Source organism: Anarrhichthys ocellatus, unplaced genomic scaffold, assembly GCF_004355925.1.
Source record: "Anarrhichthys ocellatus isolate YVR2014 unplaced genomic scaffold, GSC_Weel_1.0 scaffold34, whole genome shotgun sequence".
NCBI lineage: Eukaryota > Metazoa > Chordata > Actinopteri > Perciformes > Anarhichadidae > Anarrhichthys > Anarrhichthys ocellatus.
The window spans coordinates 787448-814003 of NW_022280064.1; the positions used below are offsets into that span (position 1 = coordinate 787448).

At 43.8% G+C, this 26556-nt stretch overlaps 1 protein-coding gene and 1 long non-coding RNA gene across 14 annotated transcripts in view; one reads left to right on the forward strand and one right to left on the reverse strand.

Annotated features, from left to right (window-relative positions):
- The window catches only part of epb41l2 (erythrocyte membrane protein band 4.1 like 2), a 45781-nt gene extending 22761 nt beyond the window's left edge, over positions 1 to 23020 (forward strand). For 2 of the 13 annotated variants that reach the window (XM_031866082.1, XM_031866081.1), the window contains exons 7-25: positions 791 to 866; positions 1910 to 2006; positions 2133 to 2257; positions 2469 to 2556; positions 3854 to 4006; positions 4161 to 4258; positions 4828 to 5000; positions 5959 to 6035; positions 9804 to 9854; positions 10031 to 10066; positions 12870 to 13037; positions 13615 to 13785; positions 14647 to 14715; positions 15074 to 15715; positions 16959 to 17087; positions 17396 to 17494; positions 17764 to 17844; positions 19033 to 19147; positions 19492 to 23020. In XM_031866082.1, coding sequence (XP_031721942.1) covers positions 791 to 866; positions 1910 to 2006; positions 2133 to 2257; positions 2469 to 2556; positions 3854 to 4006; positions 4161 to 4258; positions 4828 to 5000; positions 5959 to 6035; positions 9804 to 9854; positions 10031 to 10066; positions 12870 to 13037; positions 13615 to 13785; positions 14647 to 14715; positions 15074 to 15715; positions 16959 to 17087; positions 17396 to 17494; positions 17764 to 17844; positions 19033 to 19137 — 2438 coding nt within the window. In that variant the 3' untranslated portion in view covers positions 19138 to 19147; positions 19492 to 23020. Of the gene's footprint in view, positions 1 to 790; positions 867 to 1909; positions 2007 to 2132; positions 2258 to 2468; positions 2557 to 3853; positions 4007 to 4160; positions 4259 to 4827; positions 5001 to 5958; positions 6036 to 7358; positions 8952 to 9803; positions 9855 to 10030; positions 10067 to 10801; positions 10862 to 12869; positions 13038 to 13614; positions 13786 to 14646; positions 14716 to 15073; positions 15716 to 16958; positions 17088 to 17395; positions 17495 to 17763; positions 17845 to 19032; positions 19148 to 19491 lie in introns of those variants that run through there. The other 11 variants (XM_031866083.1, XM_031866088.1, XM_031866086.1 and 8 more) reach the window with 11 other exon arrangements.
- On the reverse strand, positions 22537 to 26105 carry LOC116393615 (uncharacterized). The gene is made up of 3 exons (XR_004213394.1): positions 25732 to 26105; positions 24621 to 24796; positions 22537 to 23583 (listed from the first exon to the last, which is right to left on the reverse strand). It is a non-coding gene; the product is annotated as an uncharacterized LOC116393615 (long non-coding RNA).
- Between the last annotated feature and the right edge of the window lie 451 nt (positions 26106 to 26556).

A 26556-nucleotide genomic window follows, 5' to 3' on the forward strand; every position in this document is an offset into this window, starting at 1 on the left:
TGTGTGTGTGTGTGTGTGTGTGTGTGTGTGTGTGTGTGTGTGTGTGTACGTGCGACTGTATAAACGCCGACCTGTGTGCAACCTTGGAGAGGGAAATGGTCTCGATGTGATGTCAGCTTTTACCGGATGGAAATATCCAGATGACGTGATCTCCATCTTATAGTGTGTGCATGCGTGTGTGCATGCGTGTGTACATGCGTGTGTTGTGGCGCCGAGCTATACTGAAAGGGCGGCGATGGAGAAGGTGGCAGGCAGGGCGCGGTGGCCTCTTGCAGGGATGAGAATAGGAAATTGGAGCCAAATGGAGATTGGTAGAAAATCCAAAAGGAAACCACATTATGACTAAATGATGAAGATATTATGGTGATGTTGCGTGTCTTTGTTTTCTGATGCTGATGAAAAAAAGATTACCGTTTGGTATTTGATGAAGCCAGAGTGAGGTTACGCAATACCAGATCTGCTGCCGTGTTTGTGTGTGTGTGTGTGTGTGTGTGCGTGCGATGTACCAGGCTTAGTACTGTCTAAAATCTGTTCTGCATTAGTTGCGCTCACTCACAGCCACTTCTCTCTTTGTCTGTCAAACACACACACACACACACACACACACACACACACACACACACGCAGATGGGTAACATGAGTAGTGGGATGGATGGAATTGCAAAATAAATACAACCCTGATCATAAAGCTGTTCCAGTTCTCATACATACATATTCCCCTGTATTTACTGTACATGTGTAATTGAATTGTGCTGTAAATCACTCTGAACAATAATCTCTCTTTCTCCAGATAACAACGGGCAGTTTGTGTTCAACGTCAAGTTCTATCCTCCTGATCCCTCACTGCTCACTGAAGACATTACCCGGTACACACACACACACACACACACGTTAGAGATGTACCAATGTTTACTTAAACCTACATGAATTGTTTTTTAATGGCCATTTCACTCTGATGTCTAAGGCCTACAAAACAAAACAAACAGACACAGGTTGGCTTTGTGCACAGTGCTGATTCATTTAAACTTGTACGTATGCATGCTCACACGCACACACGGGCAAGCATTTAAGTTGGAGTGTATGTCTAATGGGGCGAACAACTTCTCGGAGGGTTGTAGCTAAAGGCTAATCGAGGACGCACTCAATAACACGTAGTAAAGTGCCAACTGACGTGCATTGTGGGTCTCCAGTAACTATTTATCCTTCAACACTACAGGTGTGTACTTTATTTGCCTGTTCCTCTTTTGTTAAGTTTCAATAGAAATACCCGGATTCCATATATAAATGGAAAGTAATGCCTTTCATTAAAAACGTTTTAAAATTATTTTTCATTGTGTAATATTAACATGGTGAAATGCGTTATTGTGCTGGGGCAGTGAAGAGAAGCCCTGTAACTGGATGACTGGGGCTTAAGCCTCCATGTCATCAAGTCCCACCAAAGTGACTTTCAATGACATGTTTTCAGCGGTCGGCCCTCTGAGGTGTCTGAATTAGTCATTTCACACAGACGCTCCATTCACAAAATGAATTCTTCAGCAAGGATTTACAGCAGGGGACACATTACACCGTCGCTAATCCACACAACCACTGGACGACACACACGCACACGCACACACGTTATGCATCTGAGTTTGGTCGTGATGAGGAGAAGGTCATCCCTACAAGCCAGTGTACCAGCACACAAAGAAAACTGTTCAACAAACACAACGCCAACAAAGACGTCTAATCTGCCCCAGCTGACCCTCGGGCCTCACTGGAGGAAATTCGTCTGCTTGGATCGCTTTATTATTATCACGAACAATGGAGCCGGTTTCAGTTCAAAGAAGAGCTTACAACGGGTTTCAGTTGTTGGGAGTAGACTTTGTTTCAACTAAAACCCAACCTGTTTCCCCTTGTCTCTCTCTTGTAGGTACCTGTTGTGTCTGCAGCTCCGTGAAGACGTGGCTTCTGGACGACTGCCTTGCTCGTTTGTCACTCACGCTCTGCTGGGGTCGTACACGTTGCAGGTACGCGTGGGTGTGCACCGTATGTCTGCTGCTCACGCGCAAGTGTGCGGTTTCCACACGTGGCTTTACCCGCTCACTCGTCTCCGTTTCATGCATCGGTATTTGTGGTCTCCTTTTGGTTTACAGGCAGAATTTGGTGACCATGAACCCGAGCAGCCTCGGCCTCTGGACAACGTCGGTCAGCTGACCTTTGCGCCCAATCAGAACAAAGAGATGGAGGAGAAGGTTCTCGAACTCCACAAGTCTCACAGGTCGGAGGGAACGGGGTCATTTAGTCAAAAGTAATCGGGAACGAGTGTATATTTTCCTTGTCATTAAGGGCTTTAGACATGTTCATGTAAAGTAAAGGGACCATGACTGTGTCTTTTTCATATACCGTATAATTCAGACATTTTTGATTTGTGCCACTATAAGTTCCAATCTCAGGGTGTTTTTAGTAATTTGCCTTTTGTGGGTGTTTAGGGGAATGACACCAGCACAGGCCGACGTCCAGTTTCTAGAAAATGCCAAGAAACTGTCCATGTATGGGGTGGACTTGCACCATGCAAAGGTATGAATAAATCATCTTCCTCTTCCTCTCCTCCTTCTCCTCTCCTCTCCTCTCATTTGTTGTTAACATCGGGGGATTTGCACAATTTCTTTGATGTGTGTGTGTGTGTCAGCTGTACAAACACTCGGGGAGGCCGTTGCCATGGGAACAGCCAGTCTCTCTCACTGGGATAGCAGGTCATGAGTATTTTTGTGTGTCTTTGTGCAAGACAGCCAGTAAAAATGGGGGAAATATGTATGAGAGGGGGGGGGGGTCTGAAAATAGACGGAGAGGATATGTGAGATTGAGGATACAGAGAAGACAAAGACATGGCCGACAGTCAGAGACGAGGTTAGAGTGAGATGGAGAGAAAGAGCAGAGTCCCCTTTAAGGGCATGCTCCACTTGTTTGCAACACAGAGGGAGAAGCAGAGCGAGCATTTCAAATGTTGCAAATCTTTTTTTATTTCTTTCTTTCTGGCATACCAAAGTTGTGGGAATTCAAGGGGCAGATCTATTTCTGTCCTGCGCCATTAATTTGTCGTGCAAGTTTCATGAACCCTTTCAAAGGAACCCTTTCAAATACTGTAAAACGTACTAAATTATCCCAATCACACCATTCTATGTTTACTAGAAATAACATTTGAACCCTTCTGGCAAAATATGAATATTACATTTGAGCGTGTCGCAGTAGGAAAAGCACAGGTGTAAATAATTAAATTAGGGATTGCCCCATCGAGCAGCTTCAGTCTCGGGTCCTGTCTTGTGTTTACTCACAGAAACCACAAAAAAAGCAAAGTCGTACATTTTTCCACTTCTGCATCCGCTCCGTCTGTGCGTCCAAGCCAAAGTGCGAAAATGTTTCTCGACCGGGAGCAAGAGAGATCGATGAGCCGCCGGTAGCATGTCGAGGTCATGTGACATGTTTGTCCCAGTCAAACTGTCCATTATCAACATAGTGCATCCTCCATTAGCCCTGCAGACTACTCCTGTGTAAATTCACCAGCGTAATCAATACCTCCCTTACCATTTCCAGATGGCCTTGGACTTAAAAGCTTTGTCAGTGAGTTAGTCTGTCAGCTAACCATGTTAGAGTTGGACTGAAAGAGTGTGTGTGTGTGTGTGTGTGTGTGTGTGTGTGTGTGTGTGTGTGTGGTGATTGAGTTGTTGTTGACCTTAAGCTGACTACTTTAAAAATCAATTGATGTACAGTGTGATCAGATTAAGAAAAACGGGCAGCAAATACAGATATTTTCCAGAGATTAATGATTTAACGTCAATATATTTATTATTTTCTTTCACTCGTTTGACTATCGCAGGACTCTGAGGGCGTGGACATCATGCTAGGTGTGTGCGCCAACGGGCTCCTGGTTTACAAAGACAGGCTCCGGATAAACCGCTTTGCTTGGCCCAAAATCCTCAAGATTTCGTACAAGAGGAATAACTTCTACATTAAGATCAGACCAGGAGAGGTATGTACCCATGAGATTTACTCAGCCCTACGCAAGAGAATGCAGCACATGAAGTTATTCTCTGTCGTGGTGACGTAACAGAGTACTCATAACATACTGGACGTATATGGATAACATGTCCTTAATTTTTGCTGTTTATGTGTTTCTTTGACAGACGGAGCAGTTCGAGAGCACGGTGGGATTCAAACTCCAGAACCATCGGTCTGCCAAGAGGCTGTGGAAAGTCTGTGTGGAGAATCACAGTTTCTTTAGGTAGACCTGCACACTATGAAGCAAACGAGTCCAGCGTTCGCACCTGGATTTCAGAGATTTCCAGTGTGGAGTTTAGGGGATCTGATGCAGCTTGTTAAGTAACGTTCAATGGAGGAATATGTGCTTTATCGTGCTCGACAAAAGGCTCAAAGTGTTCAGAGAGAGAGTGAGTGTATCTTGTGGTTGTTTAACCAATATGGGGCCCAGGGCAATACATACACACAAAAGATAAACCAGGTGCTCGTCATTGTTGCGTTTGTATTCGCCGCGAGAGTGTGAGTGTGTGTGTATGCAAACAGCAAGGGTCCTCATCAGCGTGTGTGTGTGTGTGTGTGTGTGTGTGTGTGTGTGAGAGAGAGAGAGAGAAGAGAGGAATAAGCTTCAATATCCTGTTGAGGGAAGAGCTGCCTGGAAACGTTTTGTCTCTCTTGCACAAGTGCATATAGATGTGACCGTTATTATACTATATTGCCAAAGTAAAAAGGTTTTAAGATTCACGCTCCTCTCCCCCATTTCAACATCTGTCTCCCTCCCTGTCCCTCCCTCTATCTCGGTCTCTTGTCACGTAGGTTAACGGTACCAGAACAACCCACCAAGGCCCGCTTCTTGACTCTGGGCTCCAAGTTCCGTTACAGCGGGCGAACCCAGGCCCAGACCCGCACGGCCAGCTCCCTCATAGACCGACCGGCACCCAACTTTGAACGCACCTCATCCAAACGTATCAGCCGCAGTCTGGATGGAGGTAACACACACACACACACACACACTTTTCTCACAAAGACACACAGGAAGATGTACGTTCCATCTTCACTTTAAACAATGTTTACTGAATGGAACGACGGACAAAATGAGGAATGGAAGGAATGAGGGGCAGATGGAAGCGGGGTCGTGGGTGGAGGGTTTACATGTGGTTGTGTGTGTGGGTGTGTGTTTTTCTGTGTGTGTTTGGATGTGAAACGCGAGTGACCGACCAGATACAGGAAATAGCTACAGCATGTGTTTCCTGTCACACGGTGAGAGACGGAGAAAGGGATGGAAAGAAAGCAGGAATGTCAAAATGTCATGTGTATTTAGGAAGAAAAAAGTCCTCCACAATAAAAGAAACTCAGCATGTAGATACAGAACATAGAGTCGCTCTCAGGTCATTGCAGGGAGAGAGATGGCTCAGCATAATAATTTAACTTGGGCTAACATCTTTTTATTTTCTATATTCTAAATATTGTTGTTAAATAATAGTTTAAAAAGCCACTATCGCATCAAATGCATATCGTTTCGTGTAAAACAGCACACACCGTTTGTTTGTGGTTTTCTGGGTTACAGGCCCCACTTCATGCAGCTGTGCACTGCTGTTTCACATGTCAGGATATTCCACTAGCTTGCAATGCCCCCTGCTGGACATATTATTCCACTGCAAGCCAACAACCTTTATTAAGAATAGTTGGGATTATTTTAAGTATGAGGTACTTGTCCATCGGCGGTGTATTACCTGCAGTAGATGACGTTCGACACACTTCCAGATTGTAAAGGCAGAGAGTACAGACACAGGAGCACGGCAATGCACTGCTGTGGACGGAGGCTGGAGACAGTAAATCCAGTATCAAACTGCAGGTGGAAGAATTACAGTTTCATTGTGTGTTGAATTACAGAGAAGTTGAAAGTTATTTTTTGTCAATTTATTTTGTCTGTTTCTCATTCCTTAGCACCAAGGATCAGCATAACTGAAGCTACATCTGAGAACGGCCGCGAGCCACATCTGGAGCTCCACTCTGACTCTAAGGTGTGTTTGAGTGTGTGTGTGTGTGTGTGTGTGTGTGTGTGTGTGTGTGAAGACATGCAATATGTGTGATCAGAAAAAGAAACGTAATTCATATATAGACAGCAAGTCTTTTTGTTTCTTTGCTGTTGTCAATATATTGCTGAGAGGCCATATTGTCCCACAGGAGCTGTTTACGCGTTGGTGTATCAAAGAGACACATCATGCTCGTGGTTGACGGAATAATCAACATGTTTCTAGCTGTGACGTTTTTTGCTCGTCCTAGTGTGTACACAAGCATCACTTTTGGTTTGTAGCTTACATTTGTGTTGGAACAATGAAATGGTAACAGACGTGGAAGGAATGGCTGACTGCATTAGACCACTATGGGACCATGCATAGCTACGGGGTTTTTTGGGAGGTTTACAGGCCTTTACACACCGGGGGCGAGACGAATAAATCGCACAGAAATGTGAAACACTCCCGAGGCTTCCTCGCTTTTATTCCCTTAAGTTGTGAATATGTGTGTAAAAAAAAAAGGTACACAGACCGACAAGACTGACAATGTTAACCAGATAAATATGATTATCTTCATTTTAATGGTTTGCTTTGGATCATAACGTAACATATTTAGAGCTGCCAGGCAGGTGTACACGATTTGACACTTCAGACCCCGAGAGTGTCCTGTACCTTAGCAGGGATCTATGTCCACTGGTGGGACACTACTTAGTATATACAGTATATATATATATATATATATATATACATGCGTGTATATATACTGTATATATAGTATATTACTGTATGTTGTGCCTGCCTCCTGTTTCTCCTCCCTCTCCCCTCTTTCCCCTTTTCTCCTCTCTCCCCTCGCTCACACACCCGGCTCTGTGGAATTGACCTCCTGTCTTTAGCCTTTGGTCCAGCGGTAGCTCCCCGTCGACACCGTTTTCTGCACACATCTGTACTCTGCACACATCTGTACTCTGTACTGTGCTCCACCCTGCTGTGCTCACTTTTAACCGGTGTTTGGTGTGTTGTTCACTGACTAATGTTGTGTCTCTTTCCCCTCTCTCTCTTCATTCACACACGTCCTTTTTTTATTTTATTTCTTTTTTTGCTTCTATCACTTCCCTCTTGCGTGCCGTCATCATTTCATGAAACAAAAATATGAAATGATGTTTTTAATGCACATTGCGTCGGTTGTTGTTTGACTTCTTTGACGTCTTCACTGCTTGCTGCCTCACTTTGGATATGTGTGCACGGGTCTCTCCCTTCCCTCCCATCCCTTTTCCCTCTTCCTCTCTCCCCCGTGTGTGTTTGTCTCTCCTGCAATCCACCTCCCACCAGTCAATCTTCATGTTCCCTCTCTCCTTCTCCTCCTCATCCTCCCTCTCCTCCCTCCCCCCTTCCCTCGACACCATCTCTGAGCTCGACCACGGCCTGTCGGACATTTCCGAAGATGGCGACCTCGTAGACGCTGCCGCCGCCTCGCACACACTGTGGGCCCTTCCCTCACACACCATCTCTCTTTTCTCCGACCAGCAGTCGGCTGATCTCGAACACCTCGCACAAAACCCTCCGGCCTCCCCCCCAATCGCTAGCTCCCAAACATGCAGTGCAGAGGTTTTCCAAGTCGAGGTGGGCTGCCAGGCTGAAACCGGAGCATCAGCTGGATTACCAAATTGGTGGAGCTGGTTCTCTCTGAGGGGTGTGGTTAAATATGTTTCGTTCATCCTGTGTTTCCTCTCCGTTTGGGGGAAGAATGGAAGCAGGTGTCCGACCACTAAGCTGTTTTCAGGATTAACAAAGAAACTGAGGTTTTTTACTCAGAAGCTCACTTTCAAGTCTGCGGCTCCAATCAGGGCCCCCAAATATATCGTCGCACCCAGATTATGTCAGCTTTTTAACAGTCTGGCATTGAGATTGACTCGTTTGGTGGCATTTATCACGAGCTACCTGCCTGCTAAACTTATGAGTTTGGTTCCTGCTGTTCTTTGGCAGCCGACACGACTACGGCTGCCCGCGATTTCTTCTCTTACCTGTCCTCCAATCGTCGCTTCCTTTTCCTCTCTCTCTTCTCTGCCCTCCTATTTCTTTTCCGTCCCGTCTCGCCCCTCTCTCTCCTCCCTCTCTTGCTCCCACCTGACCCCGTCCATACACCGCTACCTCCTAAATCCCTCCCCTCTGTTCCTGCCCTGCCTCTTAGTCGTCTTCCTGTTGGCCGTGATGCTGACAGCGAGCCAGTCCTTGGTCTTGGCCCTGATATTAGCCACGCCCCTCGGCCTGACCCTGTGCTACCTAGAGAACGTGGTCTCCTGTCAACGAAAGGCAGTTCTGCCAACGTGTATCTGTAAGACGCCAGACGCTCAGTCGGAAGATCAGTTAAGCTCTCCGCTCACACCGGCACACACGCCTCCACGCGTCAGGCACCACGCTCACACCAGCGCTACCTGGACGCAAGAGATGTGCGATCCTGCCGCATAAATACACCGCACACACCTCTACCGCTCCCCTTTACTTTTCCTCCTCTATGTTTAAATTGTATGTCCGTACATTCAGCCCCGCCTCCACCTTCCTTACCTGATATTTTCTGCTTTCCTTCGATCCCTGCACCCTGCCTACCCCACTGTATTGTTTATGATAAAGGACAAATATTAGAATAAGAAGGATTAAATAAACTATTAAGACTCAGAGTTTTGGATAAATAGAGAAAATATTATTACGCTTTTAATGTAGGGGAAAAAGAAAGGTATATTAAGAGATTTAAATACTGTACAGAGACTTTAAGGGCAGGATGAAAATACAATAACATTTAGTGATGGGCAGAACACATTTTGAGAGTCGCTTACACACGTTTTAAATCTTTTATAATGAGCCATTATTAGTAGAAATAATCCGCAGATTAATGTCACTCTCACCAAACGAAGCGATGTAATGGTATAAATCGATAATATGTAAGATAAATGAGAAACTAATTTTATTTTTGCCTAAATTTTCAGTTGCTCTATTTTGCCTTTGTAGTGCAGAGAAAGATTAGTTGTTTATTAGATGTTATAACTGTACATGCAGATAGATGCAGTAAGCTCCCCAAACCTGTAGCACAGAAAGCTGGTTTGCATATTATTGCTCATGAATGTTAAGAGTAAACAGTGTTACACTTCCCCTGAGCGTCTCACTGTTTTAAGTAAAACTATGATATCATTTTTGTGGTGGGCTTTTGGCGTTGTCCGTGGTCGAATGAAGCTGCTGGTGCAGATCGAACAGACGTGATCAAAACACAAGACTCGTTGGAAAGAACACTGAAATATTCTGCTCATTGCCAGAATAACTTTTTATAATTAAAAGTCTACTGAGGTGATGGCTGGCCTCTGGTGGAAAACATCGTAGCACCAAGAGAGTAGTTAAATCATCATCCTCGTAGCGTTTGTGTCCTTTAAGAACCTGCAACTACGGTAGTGGTGGCATTTTACTCGTTGTAGACACCGTGGATGGGTACTTCATCCACGGTTCTCTGTACCTAAACAGTTGTTTCGGAGAAACATAACATACGTGTCGTGTAGTAGAAATACACTTCGACACAGAGGAGAGCGGCCCGTAGCAGCTGATGCCTCCCTTTATTGGCCATCTCAGACTCCGTCCATGTTACTGCTCCTGTGGTCACATGACCAGCAGCGCTCCCTGACACCGAGGTTGCTGGGGGAAGAAACCAGCTTTTCCCATCATCCATTTCACACTTTTGCTTTTTGTCTTCGCGCCCCTACCCTCCTCATTTTTGTCATTACGACGTTGAAGGTTAAGGAGGTGGACTTGAGCCCTGGTGATGCGGAAGCCACGCCCACCCAGGTCTGTAGGGTCCGTCTTTACCCAGCATGCTTTGCAAATGATCTTGCCAAGAGCTAGAGTGAAGGTGTTTTTTTTTTTTTAAGATATTGAAGGGAAATAGGTTGTAATGGTGGAGCGGAGCACACATGCAGTGAACCTAACCTGTCCTCACTCTCTCCCTGATTTCGCCCCATCAGCAGTCACTGGGAGCCAGTGAGCTCGCCCTCTCTCAGGTTCACACACTATTATTACTGCTTTGATTGTTTTGATTTGGTCTGTCAATCATTCGCTCGGTACGGTTTGGTTTGTTGGTTTGGTTCACATCTCTTTTCGGGTGAAGTTGCCCCAACATGACGACACAGAATCAGTTTTTTGTAATTTCTCAGCTACCTAAAAATAATTCTGAATATTTACATCGACAACTGATGATATGAAGTTATACATTTGTCTATAATAATGCTGTTTGTTTTCAGATTGGTTCTGAGTGTAAAAACTGATCCTGAACGGGCACTTTCACCCAAAATCCTCACTTTTGCGGTTGCTCTGCTGTGGCTTCTGGTTCTCGGTTTCAGTTTGGTTTCTGGTTCATGTCTGTGTTTCATTCTCGTTTTTGGGGTTTTGCTGAAAGCACATTGGGGGTTTTGGGGTTTTTGTACATTTCTATTGGTGTTGCTTTGGAGATTTTTTATGTGTCAACATGGGTATAAGTACTAGCATCATAACATTCAATGAATGAAACCAAAATGTTGTTAACTTGTGCTTGTACCCATCTTCCAGCCTTCACAGTTTGAGACCTTTTGGCCGTGTCACCACCTCAATTTTTGTTTCTTTATTTCTTTGTTTACACTCTCAATTATTTAGTTGATTGTTCCAAATTTTACATTATTTTGTAGAGGTAAAACAAAGTACATAACTTTTTTTTAATTCATTTTCTCCATTTCATTTTCCACTGTGTGTCTGCCTTCCAGAGTCCAATGAGAGTGCATGGGGACAATATTTATGTGAGGCACAGTAATTTAATGTTGGAGGTTGGTACTGGCGTCGTCTGATGGCTGAATATGAGAACTACATGTTTCTGTGTACTCTTGACGCCATCAGAACTACAACTCCCTCTGAACTGTACTACACTGTACAAGACTGCTGCCCTCTCGCACTCTCAGGCTCTGTTGCATGCCTGTCTGTGGATGATTGAATATCGAGTTTTCGCTCAGCTGTTTCCTTTTTGTTTTATATAGTATGAAAATGAATTGATATCAAATGGTTTCAGTGCTAATTGTCCTGTTTCACATCGCAGCCGTTTTGAACACAGGCTTAAAAACATGACTCAGAATGTTGCCATCAATTCTATTTATAACAAATGTTTTATCATCAGTTCATTAAAGGGTTGTGTTACTTTGACAGGAGTCGCTCACAGCGACAAAGCCACAGAGTTATTCTACACCTCCCATGAGATCTACGAAGCGTTTTAGCATCTTTTAGCTCATTGTTTTGGTTTTAATGGCCCGATTAGAGGTTCTGCTACAGTTCCTAGATCAGCAGCAATCCTGCTTGATCGGATCAGATCAGGTACGTTAACTGGAGGTGATCCCAGAAGAATCCCAATCCCGAGTGCACCACAAGGGAACTAAGATGTTTTCAGTGTTGAATCTATGAAATGCAAAAATATGTATTTGATGTGTATCTTGCTACACAACAGTACAGTCGAGGCTTTCTCTTCCAAGAATCTTCCCAAACTCAGTGTTCACAATAGCTGCTTTGTGAATAGGGTCAGCGGTGTGTCAACGTGACTGTGTTGCATGCTCTGTGCATGTTGAATGCTGTTTTTTGTGCGCTTTAAAAAAAGAAGGAAATCTTGTGACAGTCCTTGATTGATGAGAAAGTCTGAATATTGGCAGGCGGCTGCGTCTAACCTGACTAACCCTGCCTCACTAACTCCCACGAGGAGCTCGCCTCCTGTTTCCTGGTGATTGGCTGCCAGCGTTGAGTGATGCATTTGATAACTTACTAAAACAACAACAACTTTTTATGCGACGTGGGACTGATGGTGATGATCTGTAGTCTTTATAGTGTGTAGTATTATACGCTGAGGGATTGGAAGACAAAAAAGTATGTATTTTCTTAACGACGTATAGAAGAGTACGTTTCAAGAAGGAAAATCATTTTCATTTATGGTCCAATCAGTTGATATCTGAGGAAAATGTTGATCATCTCCTCCAATAATAGATCATTGTCTCCGATTGAATCCTGTATTCTAAAAAAAAAAAAAATAGATGCAGTGGAAATGGAGGGAAAGAAAATGGCAGAGGATAAGAAAGAATAAGGAGATAAAAAGAACAGGACAGTAGTGACTGATTAAATAATGAATCGGTCACATGGGAAAGCAGTGAAGGAGGGAGATGGACCACGATCAGCTCCATGTTGTGCAGTCTGCACTGCTGTTCCTGGCCTGATTTAAAGGAAAAAACTCCTTAACAAGATGGAGAGACCCTGTTTCACTGTAGCCTGCTTATAAATACTCACATACACACACACACACACACACACACGTGTGAACAAAACACGGGTGATGAAAGCCAAATATAAGATTTCAGACCCCTTTAAACGAGGCTCCAGTGAGGCATGGTGTCCATCTTGTCTTCCTCCTGATTGACACACTAATGTTCCTGTTTTGAACCCAATTTTCCCCTCCCCACATCCCTCGCTCCTTTTATCCTCCTTCCTCCCTCTCTCCTTTCCTTCCTCCCTTCTCCTTTCCTCATTCCTTCTCCCATTACATTTCTCTTCATCTGGCTATCTTTCCTTTCAAACCTCTCTTTACTCCGGCCTTTACTTGTCGTCCCTCTATTGTCATTCATTTCTTCTGATTCTCTCTCTTTCCTCTCCCTCTCCCCTCATCTATCCCACGTTCCTACCCTTCCCACCTCTGCCCCACATCCCAAATCTTATCCCACCGCCCATCATCCCTCATTTATTCGCACTCATCTCATTTACTCTCCTCCCCCCCCTTCTTCCCTCCCCCCTCCACTCCCTCATCAGGACCACGATAAGACCCAAGAAGACGTTCTGAAACACCAAGCTAGCATTAGCCAGCTAAAACGCTCCTTTATGGAGGCGCCGCCTCCCTCTCCTCCGCAGCCCAACCAGTGGGAGAATCGCCTCACCTCCTCTCCCGCAACGATACGTATTCAACAGCAACAGCAAGTGGTACGTCTGTCTGGATGTGTCTGTGTCAGAGGAGATGCGTGAGGCATTTCACTTCAGGTGAAATGTTCTCTGTTTGTTGCAACAATGTGGTTTTTATTAGAAAGAAGTTCACATCTCATGCTTTTGCACCTGATTTCAAACTCTAAGTCGTCTCCTCTCTCGATCTTAAGTGGGCGTTTTCATTTGATGCTTTCTCCATGGTGGGGGGTTTATAGCTCATCATCACTTCATGGACTTTATGGGTTTTCTTTCTTCTTCTGTAGAAACTGTTGCACTGCTTCAATTCTTTATTTCTTTTCAGCTGGTCTTACTTCACATTTTACATCATTTTTTTTCCTGCTGTACAAGTTTTTTCTGTTTCATATTCTGCTGTTTTCTGATCTCCTAAACAAATGTGTTCCATTCTGTTCTGGTTTATACGATCATTACAAGACAGAGACGTAAAGCTTGGCTGCTCTCTCTCTGTGTGCGTATTTGTTTTTGTGTCTTATGTTTGGGGATTTCCTTTCTATCTGTCGTCTCTCAAACCTTTTCTTCTCTCTTCCCCTCTGCGTTCTGTGTTTGTGTTTTGCTGTAGAGCCTTGAAGAGGAGATAGCTTCTGTGCTTCTCAGTAGACACTCTGGCTTTTGTTCAGCTCCATCCGCCTGCAGTGTCGCTGAGCCGACTCTAGATGGCGATATAACCACATCTACTGCTTCACATCTCACTGCTGTCTGCAGCGCCGCTGCTCCACTCTCTGCCACTGAGGTGCTGCTACTGAACATTGTAGGAGTCGGGGTTTACTTTCAGTTCAGTCGCTGAAAGTACATTCAGACCTCCTGTAATGCCTCAGTGAATTAAAGATGCTTCCCACATGTGTTCACAAACTGCACTAAAGAGACGCGAGTTGTCCACAACGCCTGCTGTGGACGCTGGATGAATGGTAGTTATTTAGTATCGGGGACCATTCATCCTGAATAATGGGCATGGTAAATCTAAACTAAAGCGACTAACAGCTGGGAATGCCGTGGATGTTAGGACATCCTCTTGTTAGTTTTGTGCTGTTGATTGAATGGCGTTTTTAATAAAACCTGTTCTTTACCAGCTCCTTTAGGGGGGGAAATAACTCTAAAAAGCAGCAGGTATTGAAGCAGCAGTTTGTTTCACTGCATACGCTTTTAAAATGGCACACAGGACATTTCAAAGTCCAAACTAAATTCATTACGGCATGCCATGTTTTCTGTGGTCATCCACATAAAGAAACTGCTGCCTTCACTACCATGCTCCTTTTATTGTTTTATCTTTTAAGATAAGCTTCTGTGTTCACTGATGGGGATTTCCTCTTTCCATGGATCTTCTTATTCTTCTTTTCAAACTCTTTCATCCCGTCTCTTTGGCCGCCTGCTGCGATTAACTTGATGCTGTATGGAAATCAACTTGATTGTGCATGAAAGACTCCAGGGAGATAGAAGGATGGAGGATCCATACAACACATCCATCCCTGTCCTCTGTGCCACTGTAACGAGCACCGCAGTGTCACCTCGGTGACGTTAAGTGCTAACGATGATGATGTCGTCGCTGCTTTGTGTGTGTGTGATTGATTGTCACGGTAACTTTTCTGTCACGCAGGAGAGCGAGCCCGAAGCGGAAGCAGCTGCTGCCGATAACGCGATCTCTGATACCAAAGAACCGGCGAAGGTGGATCTAACTTCCTTCTATTACTCCATGCAGCCTTCCATTCGTGGCGCTTCCACCGTTTCCTTCATGCCTCCATTTTCCTCTGGCAGCTTGAAATGCCAAAAGCTCCCACTGCAGCCGTCCATTCTGTGACTCCTCACTCTTACATCTTTGTGCCTCTTTGTCCACAGTTGAACGTCTTCATCTTCACTTTTCAGTTCAGATTTTTGTTGTGTATTATATTGATTTTCATTTATTTATGTTCAATGATCATTTTCTGTGTTTTTTTTTTTTCTGTCCCCATGCGTTTGCTGTGTATGTGTGTGCACCTCATTGCGTGTGTCTGTGTACGTGTGTGTGTGTGTGTGTGTGTGTATAGACAACCGAAGTTGAAATCGAAGAAACCGTTGTCGTCCAAGAGGTTTCCGTAGCACCCAAACCCGGACTTGTCACGGTTACGACCAGCTCCCCTGCTGGCCCACCTGCAGAGCAGGAAACACTAGAGCAGGAAGTGACAGTTGAAGTGGAAGTAGTGGTAGTGGAGGAAGCGAAAGCAGCAAAGCAGGAGAGCATTTCCTCTGAGAGCGAGAGCGAAGAAGAAGCCGAGTACCATCCAAACGTCTCCATCTGCCATACACAAATACCAGAAGAGGAGGAAGAGCAGCAGCAGCAGCAGCAGCAGCAGCAGCAGCAGCAGGAGGAAGAGGAGGATAAGACAGCGGAGCAGGACGTGTCGGCTCCAGACGCTCCTTCCCTTCCAGCTGAAGTCGGTCAACCTGTAGAGGCGACCAGTCGAGAGGAAGAGGAGTCCAGGAACAAGGACGCAGAGGAGGAGAAGAATGCCGAGGAGGAGAGGGAGACGAAGGAGAGCGCCGATGATCCAGAGATGACACCAGACGAAGCCCTGAACGGTCACACCCTGCCGGAGGAGAGCGTGACCGCAGAGGAAGAGCCCAAAATGAACGGAGAAGTCTTTCTGGCCGAAGCAGAACACCGGCCACAGGTTATTTGTTGCTCTGAGGTAAAGTCTTCACTGGGCCGACTGCGGAGCTTCCCACCGGGCTTTGATCCCTCCTACCAGCTGTAGAAACACCCAGATTCATTTTGTTTCCTCCTTCCTGCTTTCCACAGTGCCGGTTTCCTTCCTGCTTGCATGTATATTTAAGCCCCATGTACATCCTCACACTCACGTTTGTTCTATGGAAACCCCCTTTAAGCCTAAAATGAAAGAAGTCCAGTTAAAAACAGACTCATGAAATGAAATCATTACCAGTGTTTTGGTGTCAAGTTACCATCTCCTGCACAGTTTTTCACCATACTCGTATATATATTTTAAGTTCTGTGTTATCCACTATCCTCATGCTTCATACCATTATCACCATGCCTAGTTCTCTCCTGCTGCACATAGTGTGGTGTGTTGCTGTTACTGCCTCCTGCTCTGCCTCCTGTATTAGTGTTGTGAAGTAAATGGGGCCTAAGTGGAGGATGCATGATGCTCTGCATGCCGCATTTCAGCGTGTGTGTGTGTGTGTGTGTGTGTGTGTGTGTGTGTGTGTGTGTGTGTGTGTGTGTGTGTGTGTGTGTGTGCTTACTGTGTTTGTGTCATTACTGTGTGTCCACCACGTGTTTGGCAGTGATGCTTCCGGTTGGCTTTTTTTTTTTTTTTTTTAAATTGGCCCCATCACGGTCGCCATGGTAACGGCATTGTGGAAATCCTCATTGCCAAGCACTTGGGGAAAATGCCACCCAGCCATCTGCACGTCATCGCGCATGCTCGTTTACATATCAATCGCCGCCTTTGTTTTGAGCGCCGCTTGTTTCGTGGGCTCGCGTGTCGTGCATGTTCGTACAGGTTCGTGCTGTGTCGTACTTTGGAGTCACACGTTGACACCAAAGATGTTTTTCCGTTGCCGTACTGCTGTTGTAGCTGTCGCTTGTGCATCGCTGGAAGTAGTCGTTGTCGTATTCTGCGTCTCGTGATGTGTACTTGCATGAGTTTGGAAGCTCTCGATTCTTTTTTTTTGCATGGGTTTTGTTGCATTTACTCGCAAATATTGTGTTTTCCACATCTACTACTACTGCTATGTGTACCACTTTTGATGATAATTAAATTAAGCACACATTTTCATATTGACTTTGAAGTGAATTCCAAAGCTAGTTCGTAGAGACCAACGTGTTTCCTTAACTGTCTCAGGTCTGATGTATTAACCCTCTCTGTATTCATCCTCCCCCCCTCCTCACTTCTCTCTCTCGTCCCTCCCCAGCCACCTGTGGTAAAGACAGAAATGGTGACTATATCAGACACGTTTGCGGCCCAGAAAACTGAGATAGCTACAAAGGAAGTGCCCATCGTACACACGGAAACCAAGACCATCACATACGAAGCCGCACAGGTGCACGCTTAAGAAACACGGGGAGCCTTTCTTCATCTTGTCCTTTTCCTGTGCCAGCATTCATATTGTATTTGTGTGAAACATTTAGATGTCATCATTATTTTAAGGCTTATTAATTTTGAAAGCGTGTCCAAAAAAAATCTTCTTTCCCAGAAACTATGCATGCCGGCGTTATATAATCCCTTCCTCCTCAGGGAAATCATTTATTAGTTTGGGAGAAGAGTTTATTTTGAACATCAAACATCCGATGGTGAAACTCTAATGCTGATGCACGGCTAATGATCTCCCGTCGTTTCCTCTGTTATCAGCTGGATGGTAATGGCGATGGCGAGCCTGGAGTGTTGATGACTGCTCAGACAATCACCTCTGAATCTCTGTGTACCACCACAACCACACACATTACCAAGGTACACACACACACACACACAATATCCTCTTCTTCTGCCCTGATGCGTTATGACGTTGCATCACTTTCATCAGACACATTGAAATATATACACAGTGTTTGTACTCTTCTGTCATTTCACTTTGTTTTGACAGTTTCTCTCCTGTTTTGTGATATTTCCGTCTTATCTGCTCTGACATGTTATCACCACTACCCGGGCGGCTCTTAATAGTTCATAATGATCCCATCATAACGGGCGTCAAAGCATTGCTGTGGTACGTTTTGTTGCAGACGTTAAAGGGCGGCCTATCGGAGACGAGGATCGAGAAGCGCATCGTCATTACTGGTGACTGTGACATCGACCACGACCAGGTCAGTATCCCAGTCAGCGCATACCCACGCCGAATTATACAACTTTTTTGGGGATATGCTGAAGCTCGACTGCCAGCCAAATCTTTCTGGTTTCTTAAGTGAATACGTTCCACTCGTGTTGCCCACAGTCTGAATGCACAATGGGATTTATTAATCATGAAGACATGCCATTAGTCCCACTCAGATTCCACTCGTCCGTCTCTTCACTTATTCATCCATGCATCCAGAGTTTTGCCTCCTGCTGTCTCATTTTGCTGCTCGTCTTTGTCTTTGATTGTCAGATTTCTACATGTTGTCCCAGATGTGATGAGTGCTACATCACATCTGGGTTAGTGCGGTCCAAGTGCATTTGGTCAATGACACCGACATTTGTTCTGTTCACAAGCATATTGGATTTTAAAATATAACTATGAGCTTGAAGTGCAGATTTCAGCCTTAATTTGAGGATCTTCCCCCAACATTAACCAACATCAGTGTCTGTCCCCTTATTGTAGACGTAACTGGGCCAATGTGCAAGGCCGGTTTTGCAACCATCAACACTTATGCATAGAAATTGGGAGAGAACTTTAAAATTGGGTACGCTGTTCTCCCAATATGGTTGCGAACACTCAGAACAATATCAATGTGTCATTGTCCATATACATGCAGACTGGTCTGATTTTTAAAAAAAAAAATAAATAAATAAAAAAAATATATATATATTTTGTAAACCTGGCCGAGTTAGTTAGACATTTCAGATATTTGAAATATGGGCGACCCTCTGCTGATACTCTTATGGGTGGCTTTCACTCCAGAGGAAGTTGCATGCAACGCCCTCAAAACATCTCAAATATTTGACAAAGAAAGAAATCTATTCTCGTTGTGGATCTTTATGCACGATCCCTCGTCCACTGGTTTGTTTAAGTTGCCTGTCTTGTTTGATTTGCTGGATTTACATTGATTTTTCCACTTGATGTGTCTGAAGGTATTTTACTTCAACCAGTCCCCCCCCATTATTAAACATTCAGTTAACCCAAAGAAGTAAAATAGCACAAGTCACATCGATCGTAAATCCAGCATTCTTTGTCATTTTTCTTTATGCCTCTTATTTAATTTTTCATTTAACTCCACCATTTTCCCTCCCTCCACCTCCTCCACTGCCCGCTGCGCTCGGTGCTGCCACTGTGTGGTTGCCCCTCGGTACTGCAGGCACTGGCCCAGGCCATTAAGGAGGCCAAAGAGCAACATCCTGACATGTCTGTTACCAGAGTGGTGGTTCATAAAGAAACCGAACTGGCTGAGGAGGAGGATTGACTGAACTCAGGTAATAATAATAATAGTAACCCTTTTATTATTATTATTATTCGTAATATTGGAGGTCTTTATTAACAGCGGGGGTGCATACAGTGGTTTATTAACTGGCGAACTGAAAATCAATGAGCTGGAACAAAACAAACTCCCACACATGAAGCTGCTAAAACCATCAGCCGCCGTCACGGTGTGAAAGGAGTTGAAGGAAGAGAAAGGAATGTTCCATGTAGGAAGGTAGGCAGTGGCTGATGGAGGTCTGTGTGGAGGACAAAAGGAAACATTTCAAGTAGGAACACTAATGTTGAGTGCCAATCATCACGCCACTCAGGCTGACTGCCTTCACCTCTATTTTCCCAGAGTTGAAGGGCCCATCAAGACAGTTCTCTCTGACGCTGAACGACCTCATCAACCTACGACAACCAACCTTGACTGACTGAAGAGGAGGAGGAGGAGGAAGAGGAAGAGGGGTAGACAAATGGGAGAGAAGTTGCCAATCTCTTCCCAGTCGGTCTTTCTTACATGTCTGTGGTGCGTCTAAACACCTTCACTCCAAAAACCAAGAAAAACAAAAAAATAAAATAACATCCCCTCTCTCTCCGAGGGAACAAAAAAGAACCACTTCGTTAGCTTAATATTTCTAGCGTGTTTCTATTTTTTAATTTCTTTTCTTCTTTTAACTGTTTTACAAGTTGAGATGTAGTGTGTCCGTCGTGTTCAAAGTGTAAAGCTGCAGGAATGCACCGATGACCAATCCTGATGGGATATCAGACTTTGTCTCTATCAGAGATTGTTGTATCATTGTACGGATTATTTCCCAGTAACAGTGACTTCAATAACTCATTCACTCAAAAGTCGAAGCAAATTTAACTTCTGTTCATCTATAAAAAGATGGCGATCTGAAATAGAGAAAGCTTTATAATAGTCATTATTTGGTCAGAATGTGATTGTACTCGTTTGTTCCGTATCAGCAAAGTGGTATTGGTACATTCCTAAAAAAAAAAAAAAAAAAGTTAAATTACAGCTCCCTCCCTCCCTCACTTCACTATGTTGTAAATGGAGAGTAACATAATATAACACGGTGTTTTTAAACTTGTTAAAGTAACAATTAGGACTTCAGGAAACACAAAGACACAACCTGATTTTTTTTTTTTACTTTTTCAAAGTGTAACTTAATCAATTAGAAGCTCAATGGGAGAACACTATCACACTTTATTACTAACAATTACAGGAGACGGGGAGCTGTAACTTAAAATATTGCAGTAAAAACCAATCAACCAGTTTTTTGAATTTTTGTGATTCTGTCTTGTTTTCAGTTTTTTTTTTTTTTCTGTAAGTTTAGTTCTCATTCATCCACATTCCGTGTGCGTTGACCAGCAGCTTAGTGAGTTCATTTTCAGTTCAGTTCACTTTTTACTCCACTCTAAGAAGAGAAGACATTTTACCATTTACAGTAGGGAATGCACATTGACATTTATTAAGCTCGAGAAGCCAAAAGATGCAGGCGGAATTAATCCCTTGTGATGTATTTGTGAGTTTTACTGTATTTTAGAGTTAATTTTTACTAAATGGACTGAAAATGAACTGACTTTAGAGCTGGTGTGTACAACTGTCTGTACAGTGAAAATAAAGGTTATTAGATGGGAGCAGTAACGCAGCTTTTTCAGTAGCTAAACGCTCTCCCTGGGCCCGCCCACATTGCGACACTAGCCATTCCCATTGGGCCCCAGGGGAGCGAGGGAGCAGTACACTGACTTGTGATTGGGAGAGAGGACCAGTAAGTTGAAGCATAACTGGGAGATAGAGGCTTAGATGCATGTTGCATGTTACGCTCTGACGAGGGCAAAATTCACTCGAGTTATTTTGCATCCTGAAGCGAGTTAAAGCCGTTTTGATATTTTTCACACAATCTGCAATTCAAGCACAGGTACCAAAATGAGGACATAGAGTGGGAACAGCAGTTCTGTCCAAAATTCAGAATAATGGGATTTCTTCCAGTTTGCTAACTCTGCATCGGAGCCCGTCTGTCGTCATAGTTCAGCACTTAATGTCACTCCCAGTTTCCTTACATACCAGACTAGATAATGGCAACGAACCCCTTCTAGATACAATGACACCTGGGAGTAAATTCAGCATGTCGTCACACATGTTTTTATCTTGAGCGAGTCTGGATAGGAGGCTACTGTGTTGATTTGGTTTGAGAGTGTGTAGATAACAGATTATCTCGGCTCATACAGTACGTCGACATGAGATTATCTTGGCCCTGACGCCGGCTGTGATGTAACTGTTTTCACCGCAAACCAAATATTCTTCAGCATTAAAGTGGTTTTATGTTTTTGGCCCGTTTTCAAAAATGACATTCGGTTGTATTTTCTACATTATTTGAACACACACAAAGCATAACGCTCTGAATCTGCCGGTGCACTACGAACAGACACGGTCACAACATCACAGTGAAACGCAGCTTAAAGGGAAGTGGATCCGAGGGGTTTGAAGTGCTCTCTCGAAACCCCCTAAAAGGAATCGCGTGATGTTTTATTCATTTTCGGCGTCCTTTTTACCCAAATGTTCCACAAAAATGTGACTTTGTGTAAATATCGGTGGCATTAAATGAGTTAGAACGAGGTGCTCGGAAAAAAAAACACATTTTCCTGAAATTGAAACTGCTTGTAAGCAAAGAAGTGCCCACAGATTGACACGAGAACATTCCACCTGCACCTGCCTAGATTTGCCTCAACCCTCCAGTCACACTGGACATGGAGGCATTCGTCCCTCTTGAATGAGGAAATACTAACGCACATTCTCCACATTTTGAAATAGCATGTACCTCGTATTTCAGCCCCAGTTTAAGGCTTTCTCTCTGGACTGGACCGGTAATGACAGTCCAGGCTTTCTGTTGGGGAACACTGGTCTGACCTCTACTATGCAGTGAAATCACATTCCAGATGAGGGGGCAGCTTTAACCTCTAACCCTCTTGTAAAGAGACAAAGCAGCAAAAAAAAAAACATTCAAAAACAAACCGTGCAACATGAGGCAGCTTTGGAAGCTTTTGCTGTTCCAAAAAAAAAAAAAAAAAAAACTTTAAAAATAGCATCAGTTATATCACAACTATATTTGTAGACTTTCTGATAATTCGTTGTCTTTTCTCTGTGATCTAGTTGCGGTAAGGTGGGATGTATTGTGCGCCCGCTTGGATGTTTTATTTTTGGACTTTAAAGGAACACCACTTCAAATATAAATGTTGTCCACCATTTCATTTTTTTTGTTTTTGTACTGTTAGCTCCAGGTTTGACCTGTTTTGGGGGTCCGGGCTCTGTTTTAACCAATCTCAGGAGCTTTGTGAGCGGCAAGGGGTTGGCTTTCCAAAATGTAGAATTTGATATGAAAGTCATTTTTATTTAGACAAAAAAAGACAGCGCGGACAGATGATGATGATTCTACGCCAGCTGATTTATAAACTGTCAGGATCTCAGCGTGGTAACATGTTTGGGGTCAGTGTTGCGTGTAAAATAACACAATGAATTGCTATCAGATGGGATCTAATTAATAACACTTCTTTCCGTATGATGTTTTAAAAGGCGAATGATAATTGGACTACCTTCTTCTTTACAGTTACATCTCAGGCGTTGTGCCACGGATGAAGCAGTGTCAGTTGATACCAGCATCATTTTGTATTTCAGTGAGTTAAAACTCCCAGAAAAAACAACTTTGTACATAAACACGTTTTGGAAAACCAACCACAGCTGCCTCACCGTTTCCTCTTTAGCCAGCCGATGATCACCGGTAGGGTTTGTCTATCTAGCAGCTTGATTGTCTTGTGTCTCCCCACCCACAGCCACTCCTCCCCTGTGTAACACTGTTTAAATAAAGGATTGTTATACTCTGAAACCTGTTGATCAGATCATTTATTCATTCATTCGTGGCGTCATTTATTGATATAAACTTAAATCCTGCTTGTTAATGTTCATAAAACTAGCCAGTGTCTCGTATCTTCAGCTCAGGTTGACTATAATAATGAAACGTAAGGGTGCAGTTATACAACAGTTTCTCAAACTTCGTCCCGAGCTTTAATAAGAGGGTAAAAATAAATACAGCTCTGGACAATACAGAAGGTCACAGACAGTTTTCTTGATAACTTTCAGATGTTTTAAAAACAACAGACATAATTCCATGTCTTTGACAAGCAATGATTTCCTTTCCAGCATTCATCTTTTGTAAAAGCACCTTCATCATGACCCTCCCTGCTGGTGTTAACAGTCACATTTCTCTGTAGAGCTCCTCCAGGACTTCACTTCAGCAGGTTTCAGGTGTCCGGTCTGTTGATGAAGTACGTGTCTCCTGTCAGGTGTGAGTGTGCGACCCGACACTCCTTGTCCTCTGGTGTGTACTTCTGTATGTCTGCCTGTAGATGGCCCTTCTGTCTTGCAGACACCACGACGGATCAGCCTCTACTGCGGTGGACGAAAGGGAAAAAAACTGTCTATGAACTGAGGAAGGGGAACCAGTTGGAGGACGAAATCCAACTGGAGGCTTTAAATTGACTGCTCATCTTATTGATGACAGCATCCCCAAATACATATTGTAGTAATTGTTAATCACGAATTGGGGCTAATCTAAAGAAGGACTATGTTAAAGTACTTTTCACTTTCATAAATCCAGCAGTAGTGGAAGCAGATGATGAAAGTGGACTCATGATCATAATCTTGGATGTGTCCATGACTGAGTGTGTCAGTATTTTATGTCAACGCACATTACAGCGGTGAGGTTCACCCATCAAAACACTTATCGGAGCACACAGACACAGACGGATGAAAGAAAAGGAATTTTCTCCAATGTGTTTATGCCACTAAAATCTGCAGTAACTCCCCGTTAACACACACGTATGTACGAACACACACACACACACAAACCAGGCCAGTATAACTAATCATCTCAGTGATCAGTATCTTCACAGTCGAAGTTAGTTTCATCCTGAAAACATCACTTTGCCAAGTTTTTTGTTTTGGTTTTTTTGGAGCCTATTTTGGATGCTTTTCATTATTTATAGAGTGTAGCTTGGTTTCGGGGCCCCGAGACATTTCTTCTACCTGCATGAGCAACATGAGCTGTCAGGTGTTGTTCAAAAGACGACGTGAATATGAGACTTCTACAAGACATGGTGGGTTGTCTGCGTGTGGCTGCAGATACAATGGCACACTCCATGTTTTTTCTGTGGATGTTGACGCGCATGACAATATTTTCTTGACTTTGGCATGGTGTATAGCCACAGCAATTGGTGGCATGCAATATTAATCTCCCCTTTTGGAGTACATTTTTGTGCATAAATCCTTACAATGTGGTGATGCGTGTATGTATTTATAGTATGGCCCTGGAGGGAGATGTGTCCCTTTGGTGTCCATTTAGCTGCACAGCACCATGAATGTAACACAGCAAGAGGTCGTGGATCATGTGCTAGACATGTAAAGGTAATGACATGCCCAGTGCCTACCCTGTCTGAGCTTCCAGCTGAGGTAGATAATCAGCTGCAGCAGCAGCAGACAGACGCACAGGAACGGCAGCAGGCCAAACACCCAGAGAAGAAGAAAGCTGTCTGTCTCTCCGTCTGTCTGTCGAAGGAGCAGAGCCAGGTCGGCCCAGGGGCCACTCAGCACCTCCATGCTGCTCCTGCATGGGAGGAAGCAAGCGGAGGAGAGAGGAAGTCAGGATTATGTTTATGATGCGATGCCTGAGGCATGATCAGATAACACTTCATCTAGCGACGCAGAGGTCAAAAGACATCTAGGCACATACAACACTCGTTCAAATAGCATATCAGTTACTTAATGTGAAGCAGGTCCTATCTAAATGTTGAATTTAGTAGGGTGGGAATAAACCCTGCAAAGGTACTTGAGCAAAATACACTTACAGATGCAAAGTATTTCTAAGAATAAACTGCAGCGAGATGTTACTAAATATAACAAATGCAATTGACTGTACTTTTAATTAACTGGAGAGTTCTGAGCAGTAACAAAGATTGTTAAATAAAAAAGAGTAAGAGCGTAGCGCACATGTTCCTTTGAAAACCTTTTGAATGATTTACCGTTCAAGCTGAGACGGGGGAAATAATGTAGCTGTAGTAGTTTCACATTATTGTACGATTAAGTGTAGAGAGATCGAGGTGTCGTCGTTATTATGTTGATCTGAACTAAAGAGAATAATTCATGTGGACTCCAGGGAGGAAAAGTGAAGAACATTCAGTGGTGAAGCCACGTATTTTATGTCATTTAGACTGTGGTTTAAAACATTTTAACAACTTAATTTTCATTTTTGTTGAAGTCACCAAACATCAGAAAGCAGTTCATATTCACCATATTACCCAACCCTAATAAAAAAACTAATTTTGAGAAGAAAGCACTGTAGCGGTGGTGGTTGTAGTTTTCGTTAATGGTGAAGTCCTTTGTGTCATTTCCTTTGATGTTTGAAGGGATCAGAAATAGAAAAAAACAAACACATTCATACTGGTGCAGGGTCAGAGTGTCCTAAAACAAGGCAGGTACACCATCTTGATCTATTAAAGGCACAGCAGCTGTTAGATGGTGTAGTTCTAAACATCTACTCACAGTTTTCAGGTTGTTGGTGGAAACGTCTTGCAGATGGCTGCCAAATATCGCCAGTGAGCTAATGCATAGTTATCCCGACAGTTTCCCCTGCTGATGTGAAGTTGTCTTCAGTAGCCGAGAATTGAGTAGAGGGGTCAAAGGTGACGTTTTTGCAATGGGAGTCAGCAAAATCTCAGTCAGTGTCAGTGTGACACATCAGGTTTCCCTGCTGAAGGTATAGGGAGATAATCCAGAGAATAATTCCACAGGGAGAAAAGCTAGTTGGTTCAGTCCAGAGGTAAACATTGTGATTCTCTCTCCATCTCTTCTTTTATGTCTTTCTTTCTTTTTAATCCGTCTCTTTGAGTTTCTTTCCCTCCCGTCACTCTCTTTCGCTCTCGTTGGCAGAAATACCACCTCTGTTGTTGTCGATGACGAGCTGAACTTTGCTCTGTTCCAACAGTCAAACCTTGTGATTGCTAAGAAGATTAGCACTACTGGCCAGAAGGTCTGCATGTGTGTGTGTGTGTGTGAGATACAGAGATATGTGTGTGTGTGAGTGCAGTGCTGGGGCCTTACTGCAGGTTTCAGTGTCCTCAAAACACGAACATGTGGAAAAAACTAATACTTTTTTGTCTTGTACGTGCATTGGGGCCTCAAGTAATGTTTCATTGAGCATTAGACCTTTGTGCTCACTGTGTCATAAAACACACACACACACACACACACACACACACACACACATTGTTTCCTTTCTAATTTCTCCTATCTTCCTCCATCTCTTCTTCTGTCTATTCTCTCTCCTTCTCTGTCTTCCTTTGTATTTATTTTCACCAGCAGACACTA